This window comes from Cyprinodon tularosa, unplaced genomic scaffold (assembly GCF_016077235.1).
Source record: "Cyprinodon tularosa strain WSP-4 unplaced genomic scaffold, ASM1607723v1 ctg896, whole genome shotgun sequence".
In the NCBI taxonomy this organism is placed as follows: Eukaryota; Metazoa; Chordata; class Actinopteri; order Cyprinodontiformes; family Cyprinodontidae; genus Cyprinodon; species Cyprinodon tularosa.
This window is the reverse complement of record NW_024039669.1, coordinates 207,385-221,154: the sequence shown is the minus strand read 5'-3', so window position 1 is coordinate 221,154 and position 13,770 is coordinate 207,385. Positions and strand designations below refer to the sequence as shown.

The window sequence follows — 13,770 nt, the reverse complement described above, 5'->3', positions numbered from 1 at the left end:
TCTTTAAAAAGTTCATTATGTTGGAAGTGATCACAAACTTGTTTGGCAACTAGTTTCTTAAGAATTTTAGATCAGAAAGGAAGATTGGATATAGGTCTATAATTAACCAAGTCATCTGGGTCAAGAGACGGTTTCTTAAGCAGAGGTTTAATTCCAGCAACCTTAAAAGCTTTAGGTACATATCCCTGTAACAGAGATAGATTAATCACATCTAAAATGGAGGAGGAGATCAAAGGGAATGCCTCCTTAAATAACCTGGTTGGAACTGGATCTAACATCCAAGTTGAAGGCTTAGATGAAGACAATAATTTTTCCAACTCTGAAAGTTCAACTGGATCAAAGCAGTCTAAACCCGGTTCAGATTCCACGACTACCTCAGATGCTGCCCCACCCTCCAGAGACAAACTAATCACGGATAGAGGATTGACAGCACCTTCAGTCTGAGGCACTGCAGCCTCCACACCAGCTATCCACTGCTCACCAACAGCTGAGCTGTTGATGAGCAGTGGAGCGTGGTTAGGCCGGTTCTTCCTGAAGTCCGCCATGATCTCCTTGGTCTTCTCCACCTTCAGGGTCAGGCTGTTATTTCTGCACCACCAGCTGCTCCACCTCCTCTCTGTAGTCCTGGCCAGTTCCTGTAACAGGAACATGACGTTTGATGTGTTGTAAAGGTCTCAGGGGTGTGAATACTTTCTCTTTCAGTTAAGTTCATCAGATGAGGATAAACATCTGCTGTCACCAGTTTGAGTCATGATGGAGGAAGTTTTTCCATCTTAAATATATAAAACTGTGACACATCGGATCGTCCGCCCCTCGCACTCTGTCACTCACAGGTTTTTCCAGCTAAAAGTCAGAAAGAGGAAGTGACACGGTCTGCCGAAAGCCCCAGAGTTCTTCAACTCAGTCCACAGCACAATGAGAAGGGGAAGTGCGTACAACAGCCACCTTCACTTAACTTTAGTCTAAAAATTGAAGCAAACAGATACTAATTCTACCAAAAAGGTAAGCTTGATGTTTTACCAGTTAGTATGTTTGTGATTTTCCAGCAGGTTTACTGGTCCAGTTTGACTGATGATCATCTCCTCTTTAAGGAGACATGTAGACTTAAGTCAAATATTGTACTGGATAGCTGAAGATGATAGATGGAGAACTTTAGCTTTAAATTTTGTAAAAAGTAAATAATATGATTAAAAAGTCTGTTTGAATTATCTCTGACATCAGCCCTTTATGGATACATTAATGAGTTAAAAATGTTTCTAGAATTGTCCTCAAGATGGATTTTTATCTGTGAAAACCATTAAGAGAAAGCTGTAATATTTCATTTATTCTTCTCCTCCATTTTAAAACCACAACAAACTATTCTGCTCTGATCATTTTAGAGAATATTTAAGCTGTTCTCGTAAACAGAGGCAGAAGACAGGAAGTGAGATGCAGCGCTCTCACCTCCCTGCTATGTGGCTCTGGTGTTCAACAGAAACAAAAGACATAAATCAAACATGTCTTCATAACGAGATCTGATGTGTTCTGGGTTTTTCTTTCTATCCAGAGCGAAATTTTCATGAGTGTGTTTCTATTGTAGGTTCCAACAGCAGACGTGCACCATGGCTCAAGGCTGCCTCAAGTGTTTAAAGTACACCATGTGTATCGCCAACTTCCTTTGTTTTGTACGTATGTCTCAATTGTTGGCCATGCTGATGTTTGATCTGGGCGTGTTCAGCAGATTAGATCGATGATTTTTCAATCAGTGTGTGAGTGAATGAGTGAATGGGTGAATGAATGTAGTGTAAAGCGCTTTGATCAAGTCTCCTGACTTGAATAGAGACGCTATATAAGTACAGGACATTTACCATTTTTACCATTCTGTTATCAGAGTCTCGGCTGCTTTTAAATCTCAGAAATATGATCAGCTTTAAAAGTCATAATAATCCACTTGCTGTATGAGGTTAACATGTGTCGTCTCTCCTCCCATCAGATCTGTGGTGTGGTGCTTCTGGGTTTAGGTGTGTACCTGATGGTATACTTCAACATGTCTGGTCTGACCCCTTCCCTGGCCCAGCTAAACATGCCCAGCATGCTGCTCATCAGCGGCATCATCATCACATGCATTTCCTTCGTGGGTTTCCTGGGGGCCCTAAAAGAAAACCGCTGCCTCCTCCTGACGGTAATGCACACACCCTGAAGTAAAGGTGGTTCTGAGGGATGTGAACAGGTAGTTTCTTCTTTGGAGTAAATGGGTTCCTTTAAGCCTTGACTTTATGCAGATTTAAGTTACGTATTTCACTCTTAAAGAAAGAACCCAAACAAAGAAATTCCTGCTCCTCCAGGCCAGTGGACCTCTACTGGAGCTGGGCAGTCTGTGGAGGAGAGTTTCCCATCGAGCCTGACCTAGATGGGGTATAACTCAGTTTGGTTCAGGTCAGGCTCAATACTCTGTGGTCTAAAACATATTCGACTAATCACCGCACAGGAGGTGGGCCTAATCTGTAGCCATAACAGTCCAGATTGCAGTTACAAAGGAGCAATGCTTTCTTTATCATGCCCTGAATGGGCTGTTTATATTGTTAAAATTTAAAAAATGGCTGCTTTATAGATTTTCTTTACCCAAAAAAAATGTTTTTGTTTCACATCCACAGTTATCTGATTGCTTAAAATATAATACAAAGAAAATAATGTTAACAAAAGTAGAAATAATGAATGCTCTGCAGAGCCCTTAAGATGGCTTTAAAAATAAACATTTTAATATAGTCCTAGAGGCTTTCTGAGGGGGGAGATTTACAAGGAAGCCCCGCTGAATCCGACCATCATCCAGACAAAGCTCTGGATGAACCAAAGTGGATCTTTTTTTTCCAAAAAATGATGGTCAACCCAAAGGCAATTCAAACATTGTTCATAGAGAACAATTAAGCAGCAGTCCATGATGTTAATGTTCACTGTGCTTTTATTGTGAAATGCTGACAGCCAGACCTTGACAGGAAATAACATGGGGTTACCAGGGGTAACAGAGGGTCCAAAACAGAGTATCTGGGAGGCTAATTTTTTACTAAATATCATCATATCAATCATTACAGCCACTAAATAATGTGGCTGGATCTAATGTCCGACTGGTTGGACTGACCAAGGGCATGGAGGGAACGGGTCTAGTCCCTTTCATGGAGAGGTGGTTCCCCTCCTATCTCAATCTAACACCAAAATCTAGGAAGATCAAGGTTGACTGCCTTCACCACTACCCAGCACCAAGGCTGGGCCCTAACCAACGCGCTAGACCCGTCACCATGAAACATCCCAAGTTAGCTGATGTAATGGCGGCAGCTTGGGCCTCGCTACAGAGCCGAATCAGCCAGCAGAATGAGAAATAGTTTCCTTTTTCAACAATTATTCGGTGGCGTTGGCCACGAAACGTAAGGCTTTGAGGAGGTGAAGGACTGTCTAAGGAGGAAGAATGTAGACTGTGCCCTTATTTACCCCTCCATACTGAAGCTGTCTGTCAAAGGAGTGGTGAACAGATTTTACACACAAGAGGCAGCAGCGACTTACGTGGAATAAGTAATCTTATTTTTCTTAAATCAAAACACTGCCAGCAATGCCTCCGTCCAGTGGGAAACACACAAAGCCTATGCCAGAGGGCTGATTATATAATAACTGAACTTTATTGATCTCACATTGGATAAATTCAGTCTCTGAATTTAACCCATCCCCTTGGGGAGCAGTGGGCTGCCATGGTGCGGTGCAGGGGGAGCAGTGTGGGTTTAAGGATCTTGCTCAGAGTGGCAGTAGGGGTTGAACACAGAACTTCAGGATTCTACACTCTATGCCCCAACCACTAGACCACCAGTGATCTCACCATATCCTGTAACGATCGCTACAGACCTACCGTAGTTTGTACAATAAATAAGAACAGCAGAAGCAAAAATCTTCGGAGAGTGAGTTGGTGGATAAAGAAAAAGCATCTATAATCTCTCCATCACCACCTTTTGGGAAGACATCACACCAATCAGAACAGCTTTAAATGACTTGCTTAACAGGGATACAGAGAAGAAAATCAAATAGAATAGAAAGAAGTTTTACGAACATGGAGACTAAGCAGGCAAATACCAGGCCCAAGGTTTTGTGTTTGTTCTCTTCTGTGTTTAGTTTGATAAACACTGTTTGTCACAGCCAAACAGCAACAGACCAGATGAAGCTACTATGAGAAAAAGCAGAGAGAGTAGAACGTTAGAGATTGAACTAACAGATTCTGCAGAGTGGGAGAATAGAGATAGAATGAAGCAGAATGATGAAAAAGGGGTCCCTATGTCCTCCAGCAGTCTAAGCCTATAGCAGCAGAACTATAGAGATAGCTCAGGATAACCTGAGCCACTCTAACTAGAAGCTTTATCAAAAAGGAAAGTTTTAAGCCTAGCCTTAAAAGTAGACAGGGTGTCTGCCTCACGGACTAAAACTGGTAGTTGGTTCCACAGGAGAGGAGCCTGAGAACTAAAAGATCTGCCTCCCATTCTACTTTTAGAAATTCTAGGAACCACTAGTAAACCTGCAGATTGAGAGCGAAGTGCTCTGTTAGGAACATAAGGAACAATCAGATCTCTGATATCAGATGGAGCTTGGCCATTTAAGGCTTTCTATGTGAGAAGGAGGATTTTACATTCTATTCTGGATTTAACAGGAAGCCAATGAAGAGAAGCCAGGATAGGAGAGATATGATCTCTCTTTTTCATTTTCATTAGAACTCTGGCTGCAGCATTTTGGATCAGCTGAAGGCTTTTAACTACAGTTTGTGGACTTCCTGATAGTAAAGAATTACAATAGTCCAGCCTTGAAGTAACAAATGCATGGACTAGTTTCTCAGCATCACCCCTGGACAGGAGATTGCTCATTTTTTTTTATTTTTTTTTAATTCTAATTTAATTTTTTTAAATTGAATGCCATATGTCAGCACAAGATCCAAAGTATAAAGATGAGAATGTGTGGGACTATTCACATTTTGAACAAAGCCAATAGTGTCTTAGATAGCATTAAAGGCTGCTCTTAAGCTATCGCCTTCAATGTCAGCATGGATGTTAAAATCACCCACCATGGTGACCCTGTCAAATCAGAAAGGAACTCTGAAAACTCATCTAAACATTCAGAGTAACGACCTGGTGGACGATACAAAGTTACAAAAAGAAGAGGTTTTCTGGCTTTGCAGTTTGGATGAGGAAAACTAAGGGTTAAATGTTCAAAAGAGTTGAAAGTATTAACTGCCTTTGGAGTAATCAGTAAGTATGCTCACATAATCCTCTTGCTGCAGCCAGGTTTCTGTAAGGCAACACAAGTCAATGTGATTATCACAAATCAAGTCATTAACTAGCAGACTTTTAGAGGAAAGCGATCTTATGTTAAACAGACCACATTTAATCGATTTAACTTTTTCCCCAATTGGAGTTATTTTTATTTTTATTAGATTATCATGATTTACTCCTTTGGGAATCTTTGCTAATTTATTAGATTTTGGTCGTGGGCAAGACACTGTCTGGATGGAATAAAGAGTGGGTAACAGTAGAGAAGCTGCAGAGAGGTCTGTTAAACTAGGACTCTGCTTCCTGGTCTGCACCCTGGGGGCTCAGGGTTTTGGAGGACTAATAAATGTGGCCAGATTCCTAGAAAGAAGAGCTGCACCATCCAGAGTGGGATGGATGCCGTCTCTCCGAATCAGACCAGGCTTTCCCCAAAAGGATTGCCAATTATTAATTTAGCCCACGTTGTTTTCAGGACACCACCGAGACAACCAGCGGTTGAATGACGACATGCGGCTAAACATGTCATCACTGGTCAGATCAGGGAGGGGACCAGAGAAAATTACAGAGTCCCACATTGTTTTGGCAAACTTACACACCGAAGCAACACTAATGTTAGTGACCTCCGATCAGCGTAACCGGGTGTCATTACCGCCAGCGTGAATAACAATCTTACTGTATTTAACCTTATCCTTAGCCAGCATCACAGATAGTGGTTATTGGATCAAGCCAAGGAGACATGAATGAAAAGATCCACCATCAAACATGTAAACCAGCAATGCTTCATTTGATAAATTCATATCTATAAGCACAGATCCAGAAGTTTGCTGTTCCTCAGAACCTAAATCATTTCAAGCCTTGAAACATTATTTCCAAAAATGTTTAACTACAGCTTAAGTCACAAGACATGTCCTGTAGAAGAGATTAAAGCTACATGACTCAGTTTACCAACTTTAAATACATGAGAATTTTCTCCTCACCACTTTATCCCATAGTTCCCATTTCATCGCCATAGCAGAGCCGCTTTCTGGGTAAATATTCACCCCAGTTTCTACCTCTTAACCCAAACTCAGCCTGGAAACTTCCATGGTTCCCGTTCTTGACTCCTGCTGTGTTTCTTTACACATCGGCCCGTTGATCCAAACAGCAGACGAAATCAATGGATCTAATTTGGATCACTAATACCTGAAGTGCTCTTTTATGTCTTTATCTTGGAGCTCATCTCTTCATTTATTGCACCATTTAGTACCGAGGTTGATGTTTTTTGAGATTCTTCAGGGTTATCCTAAGAGCAGTCTTTCTTTTTTTAAGGGATTTAATCCTTTATAACTCTTGTATTAATATTTAAGACTTTATTTTTGCCCCATGACTTCCCTCCATCGCTAATAAACCGTATAAGCACTGCAGCTTGAGCACTGAGAGTAAGAAAAAAAAGTTTTATTGTGATTCTCCTTTGCAAAGAGAATAAAACCTTTTCTTCTTACTCTCAGTGCTCAATTTTTACTCCACAAGCTCATGGTTTAGATTTGTAATTCCATTAAGCTTCTTCTTGATCTCATCGGTGAAAATAATCAGGTGGCAGATTTTAACTCTGGCTTCTGTCTTCAGTTGAGCTCAAAGGTTTTGCTGCTAAGTTTTAGAGCTTTTTTTTTGGTGACAACTTTCACTAAACTTTGTTCTAAATCTGTGATAAAAAGCCTCATTAGCATAAAAGTCATAAAAATGTGGTCTATTTCTGTCAACATGTGAAAGTTTGGTCGATATTATGTTTTAAAAAGAGTATTGAAAAGAGTTTATTTTTTTTTTAAACAAGACGTGGGTTAACCATGGTAAGTCTGGAGGAGCTGCAGAGAAGCAGAGCTCAGGGCATGCTCCCTGCACTGAGCAGATCTAGCTTTCATAGAACTAGTTCAGAAAGAGGGCTGTTGTTCAAGCAAAGCCAGCAGACGTACTGAGTGGTGCTTTCTGGAAGGCCTGTAGATGGCGACACATTTATAAACGTGTGAAACCTCCAGGTGGAAACCAGCCATAAACAGGAGAGCAAGTGGAGGCATATATGAATTTCCTTTTGGGGAGTAATAAAGTATAACTGAATTGAATTTCCTGGGAGCTACATGTTAGAATGGCCTAGTCAAAGTTCAGAACATGCTAAGAACAAATCTTTTACAGAACTCTGTAGAATCAAACGTTTCAGGCAGTAAAAAGAAAAACAATATTTTGTGTTCCAGTTTTTCTTGGTGCTCTTCCTCCTGATGCTGCTGGAGCTCACTGCTGCCTGCCTGATGCTCATTTATGAGGCGGAGGTGGGACTGACCTGCAAATGATCGAGTCATTAATGGATAATTCTGAGGATTAACTATAACCCACCTGTCTGTTCAGATTGCTAAACTAGTGAAAAAAGATCTCGAAGACGGTCTGGAAGCAGTGAGAACCTCCGGGAATTCAACTAAAAAGAGTGACTGGGATGTGGTCCAGGAGGGGGTGAGCAGAATCAGACAACCTTCTACCTTTCTGCTCAGATCCAGCTGTTGACCAACATTTCTCTGTAATCATGAAACAGTTCGAATGCTGCGGAGTCAATAACAGCAGCGACTGGAAGTCCTACATCCCCGATTCCTGCAAGGACACTAGAAAAGGGTCTGGGTACTGGACCGAGGTAAAGCCCACCTAGCAGCTCGTAGTCACCGACATTCTAAGACTGAAAAAAATGTTCTTCACATTTGCTGTTTGCAGGGATGTTTGAAAAAAATGACAAACTGGCTGGAAGAAAATTTCCTAAGTACTGGGATTGCTGTCATTGTTCTCTGCATCATTGAGGTAAGATCAAGGTGACAACGTTTTGTTGTAGAATATATATATAGAATACTATATATATTTGTAGATGATATTCTGTTTTATAGAATAGAACATATAGAATTTGACTTCCTGATCCAGTTGTAAAAATACAGTGATTTTAAACTTGAGTTTTTAATCAGACGGTAGGCAGAGGAGGAAGGAGGGAGAAATATGACTGATGGAGGAAAGTAGAGAGAAAAGCCTTTAGACCATCGATCCCACAGGAACCTTTCTTCCTTTAAAATTGGCTCAGAAACCAAAAGCTGCTGAAAGACGTTCCTGATTAGCGGAACTTGATCCACAGCAGGCGGGACCTGAACATGTCCTCCATCCCTGCAGGTCCTGGGAATGTGCTTCGCCATGACGCTCTTCTGCCACATCAGCAGATCCGGACTGGGCTACAAGTTATAACCGCTTCAGCTTTAAGCCTCGCTGTCGAGCAGAAGAAGCTAAAACATTCTAGAAAAGCTTTCATTGTATATTTTTAAAGCATCTGATGTAATTTCAAACTTTGTAAAGTGTTTTATGTCTGCAGCTTTTTATTTGAAATATTTGTTGAGATTCTGTCTTAAATCAGCTGATTGATCAATAAAGTTTTCTCTACAGAATCGTTCTGGATCCGATTCTCTTCTTCTTTCCGCATGACTGCGTTTCCTATCTGAGTCGCAGGTCAGCGATCTGAGGCTTAAAAAAACCCGAAAACAACCACTTCCCCTTTTTACCCCCCCCCCCCCCCCCCCCCCCCCCCAGGAATAACCGGATCACTGAGCAAAGAGACAGATTAATTTATTTCTCCTGCATCAATAGTTTAAGACCAACAAAAACTATTTAAAAAAAAAACTGGAATTTCATTTACACGTTCAAATTATTTTGTTCTGTTTTAAACCATCCAACAAAAATAAAAATACATTCCTGCATTTAAAAAATTTAACTGTACACAGCAGAAAACAGTTTATTGCAAACTGACCCCCGACACCCTGAAACTACGGAACTCACCTAAAGATATGAAAGAAAATAAAGAAACTAGTGATGGAGCCCCCCCGCCCCCGCTTCAGCCGCCCCGCTTCCTCTCTATGAAACCAGCAGCTGTGCCCCCCCCCTGCAGGTCCACCCAAATAGAGCCGTTCTGGAACCGCAGCTACAGTTCCTTCCTGCTTTACATAAATAACAGAAGCGCTGCCGTGGCAACGCCGAGCCAAAATGGCGGCTGAGTCTGAGGCAGTCAGTTTGTCTGTAAATAACAGCAGCCATTGGTGGTTTTTAGAGAGCAGCAGTTATTCTGTAGTGAAGAACTAGTTGTTGATCAGAAGGTCGCAGACTAGTTGGCGATCCTGGAGGCCAAGGAGCGGATGGTACCATGTTAGCAGGGAGGGACAAACACGTCAGGAGGAAACCATCTTCTCCTTCCTCAGAGAATACGCCCAGTGTGAAGATGGTTGTTGGTTCAATGCTAAAAGCCTTCACCATTAAAAAGCTGTTAACTGGAACCTGAACCTCAACCAGCAGCTGCATCAGGAAACCATCAGCTTCTTAAAAGCAAAGCTAAGGAGGTGGTTGGTGACCTGAGATAATTACCCTAACCTAGTAGTGACCCATTAACCTAGTTAAGACCCTAACCTTCAGCCCTTTTTCCCAGGTTGCTGCTCTGCCAGTAAACCTCCCAGAGCTGCAGTTTGTCCTGTGGTCCAGTAGATGGTGCCACTGAGCTGGAGCTGCTCAACAGAACCATGAGAGGAAGGAGAATGGATGGAGATACAGGGGGAGGAGAACCCTGACCAGAACCCTTTTACTGGACCCTGACCAGAACCCTGATCAGAACCCTGACCAGAACATGTCTCAGTAGTTTCCTGCTAGACGTCTGAACCCTGTCAGAGGCTAAAAACCTCGGTGATCTGCAGCCTGACGTCTGGAGAGATTTGTACAAAATCAAATAGGGAAAAAGAGCCGATGAGACTCTGGGATTAATCATCCAGACACTGAATGGAAGCAGAAACCTCAGAAACATCCAACTGTCAGACTGGTCCTGATCTCCATTTTCTAGCTTTGGTGAACCTGATGAAACCAAACATGGATCCATGATATCTGACTTTAATTCAGTCGATACATCTTCACTGAATATTAATCACATTTTTAGTCTGCTTCTCCAGAACCAAGCAGTTTGGATAAAGATCATCAAACCCTGCTGAGATCCTGAAGGTCTGGAATCAGTAAAGCTCCTGCAGACTGGATGGTTTGTTGATGGTAGTGAAAAAGGAAAAGCAGGAAGCTGCTGTGAGGATGGAGCAGCTGCCCCTCCCCCAGCTGTCCATCTGGAGGCCCGGATGTTGATGTGCTGCTGGATCTGCTTCAGAGCGGCAGCGTGACGCTCAACTGGGTGGATTTGCTGACCGCCCGGAGTCTCCTGGAGCAGAAGGTTCAGGAAGCCGGGGGGGTGGGGGGTGTCCAGTCAGTCCAGCCAGCAGTGGACATGGAGACAGGAGGCCTACAGGGGCATCAGCTTGGTGGTTTGGAACAGGAGGGGGTTGAGGTCCTCGGCCTGAACGGCCCGGTGGAGCGACGGCTCTGAGCGGCTTCGCTCGATTTTTGGCAGCAGTTCTTGGACCTGCTCGATGGCTACGAGGATCTGAGGAAGACGACATGAAACAGAGACACGGTTCAACGGGAGAAGAAAACTGATGTCCCCCTACCTCGGCCCTGACCCGGTACTACTGGGAAGGTCCCTCGCTCCTGGTCAGAACCATCCAGCAGAGTCTTTTGTCCCTTAGGACTAAAATCAACCATATGCAGTAAACTGTCAGGCAAATAGATCTAAAGCACAAAGTATTATCAGTTAAAGGAGCCTTCTTCCATCCAGGACATATCAACACTTAGCTTAGCTTAAACCTCAGATGAAACAGAAATACTTAAATGGTCCAAAAAAAACAAAAACTCTTCAAGAGGCATATCTTTTCTTTCTCCATTTTCAAAATGTTATTTTAAAGCAGCAAACCACCTTTCAGCAACTAGAGGCACTAGACCTGTACTTCCAGAATTAGCGCCCTCTGAGGGCCACTGGCAGCTACATAAATCAGTCTGACTTGGTGCTCTGGTTGTGACAGCAGTCCAGTTAGGACCAACAGACCAGTTAGGTTGGACCAACAGACCAGTTAGGTTGGACCAACAGGCCAGTTAGGTTGGACCAACAGGCCAGTTAGGTTGGACCAACAGGCCAGTTAGGTTGGACCAACAGGCCAGTTAGGTTGGACCAACAGGCCGGTTAGGTTGGACCAACAGGCAGGTTAGGTTGGACCAACAGGCAGGTTAGGTTGGACCAACAGGCCAGTTAGGTTGGACCAACAGGCAGGTTAGGTTGGACCAACAGGCCAGTTAGGTTGGACCAACAGGCCAGTTAGGTTGGACCAACAGGCAGGTTAGGTTGGACCAACAGGCAGGTTAGGTTGGACCAACAGGCAGGTTAGGTTGGACCAACAGGCAGGTTAGGTTGGACCAACAGGCAGGTTAGGTTGGACCAACAGACCAGTTAGGTTGGGCCAACAGGCCAGTTAGGTTGGACCAACAGGCAGGTTAGGTTGGACCAACAGACCAGTTAGGTTGGACCAACAGGCCAGTTAGGACCAAAAGGCTCGTTAAGTTGGACCAAGGGACCAGTTAGGACCAACAGGCCAGTTAGATTGGACCAACAGGCCAGTTAGATTGGACCAACAGGCCATTTAGATTGGACCAACAGGCCATTTAGATTGGACCAACAGGCCAGTTAGGTTGGACCAACAAAAGAGTTAGGACCAACAGGCCAGTTAGGTTGGACCAACAGACCAGTTAGGTTGGACCAACAGACCAGTTAGGTTGGACCAACAGACCAGTTAGGTTGGACCAACAGACCAGTTAGGTTGGACCAACAGACCCGTTAGGTTGGACCAACAGGCCAGTTAGGTTGGACCAACGGACCAGTTGGGACCAACGGACCAGTTAGTTGGACCAACGGACCAGTTGGGACCAACGGACCAGTTAGTTGGACCAACGGACCAGTTGGGACCAACGGACCAGTTAGTTGGACCAACGGACCAGTTGGGACCAACGGACCAGTTAGGTTGGACCAACAGGCCAGTTAGGTTGGACCAACGGGCCAGTTAGGTTGGACCAACGGGCCGGTTAGGTTGGACCAACAGGTCAGTTAGGTTGGACCAACAGGTCAGTTAGGTTGGACCAACAGGTCAGTTAGGTTGGACCAACAGGTCAGTTAGGTTGGACCAACAGGCCAGTTAGATTGGACCAACAGGCAAGTTAGGTTGGACCAACGGACCAGTTGGGACCAACGGACCAGTTAGGTTGGACCAACAGGTCAGTTAGGTTGGACCAACAGGCAAGTTAGGTTGGACCAACGGACCAGTTGGGACCAACGGACCAGTTAGGTTGGACCAACAGGCCAGTTAAGTTGGACCAACGGACCAGTTAGGTTGGACCAACAGGCCAGTTAGGTTGGACCAACAGGCCAGTTAGGTTGGACCAACAGACCAGTTAGGTTGGACCAACAGACCAGTTAGGTTGGACCAACAGGCAGGTTAGGTTGGGCCAACAGGCAGGTTAGGTTGGGCCAACAGGCCAGTTAGGTTGGACCAACAGGCCAGTTAGGTTGGACCAACAGGTCAGTTAGGTTGGACCAACAGGCCAGTTAGGTTGGACCAACAGGCCAGATAGGTTGGACCAACAGGCCAGTTAGGTTGGACCAACAGGCCAGTTAGGTTGGACCAACGGACCAGTTAGGTTGGACCAACAGGCCAGTTAGGTTGGACCAACAGACCAGTTAGGTTGGACCAACAGGCAGGTTAGGTTGGACCAACAGGCCAGTTAGGTTGGACCAACAGGTCAGTTAGGTTGGACCAACAGGCAGGTTAGGTTGAGCCAACAGGCCAGTTAGGTTGGACCAACAGGCAGGTTAGGTTGGACCAACAGGCCAGTTAAGTTGGACCAACAGACCAGTTAGGTTGGACCAACAGGTTGGTTAGGACCAAAAGGCTAGTTAGGTTGGACCAAGGGACCAGTTAGGACCAACAGGCCAGTTAGATTGGACAAACAGACCAGTTAGGTTGGACCAACGGGCCCGTTAGGTTGGACCAACAGGCCAGTTAGTTTGGACCAACAGGCCAGTTAGGACCAACAGGCCAGTTAGGTTGGACCAACGGACCAGTTAGGTTGGACCAACGGACCAGTTAGGTTGGACCAATGGACCAGTTAGGTTGGACCAACGGACCAGTTAGGTTGGACCAACGGACCAGTTAGGTTGGACCAACAGGCCAGTTAGGTTGGACCAACAGACCAGTTAGGTTGGACCAACGGACCAGTTAGGTTGGACCAACAGGCCAGTTAGGACCAAAAGGCTCATTAAGTTGGACCAAGGGACCAGTTAGGACCAACAGGCCAGTTAGATTGGACCAACAGGCCAGTTAGGTTGGACCAACAAAACAGTTAGGACCAACAGGCCAGTTAGGTTGGACCAACAGACCAGTTAGGTTGGACCAACAGACCAGTTAGGTTGGACCAACAGACCAGTTAGGACCAACAGGCCAGTTAGGTTGGACCAACGGACCAGTTGGGACCAACGGACCAGTTAGGTTGGACCAACAGGTCAGTTAGGTTGGACCAACAGGCCAGTTAGGTTGGACCAACA

General features: G+C 44.5%; 2 protein-coding genes across 2 annotated transcripts in view; one reads left to right on the top strand and one right to left on the bottom strand.

Moving 5' to 3' along the window:
- Positions 1–839: 839 nt before the first annotated feature.
- Positions 840–8,713, top strand: zgc:64051 (leukocyte surface antigen CD53). The gene is made up of 8 exons (XM_038273873.1): positions 840–1,002; positions 1,580–1,664; positions 1,973–2,161; positions 7,499–7,573; positions 7,650–7,751; positions 7,831–7,926; positions 8,004–8,087; positions 8,445–8,713. The coding sequence occupies exons 2-8, from the start codon at positions 1,602–1,604 to the stop codon at positions 8,514–8,516; spliced, it is 681 nt and encodes a 226-aa protein (XP_038129801.1). The 5' UTR covers positions 840–1,002; positions 1,580–1,601; the 3' UTR covers positions 8,517–8,713.
- A 1,464-nt stretch (positions 8,714–10,177) lies between these two features.
- araf (A-Raf proto-oncogene, serine/threonine kinase) overlaps positions 10,178–13,770 on the bottom strand; it is a 44,483-nt gene continuing 40,890 nt past the window's right edge. Inside the window, exon 16 of the mRNA XM_038273880.1 lies at positions 10,178–10,728. Within this exon, the coding sequence (XP_038129808.1) occupies positions 10,588–10,728 (141 nt within the window). The 3' untranslated portion in view covers positions 10,178–10,587. The remainder of the gene's footprint in view (positions 10,729–13,770) is intronic.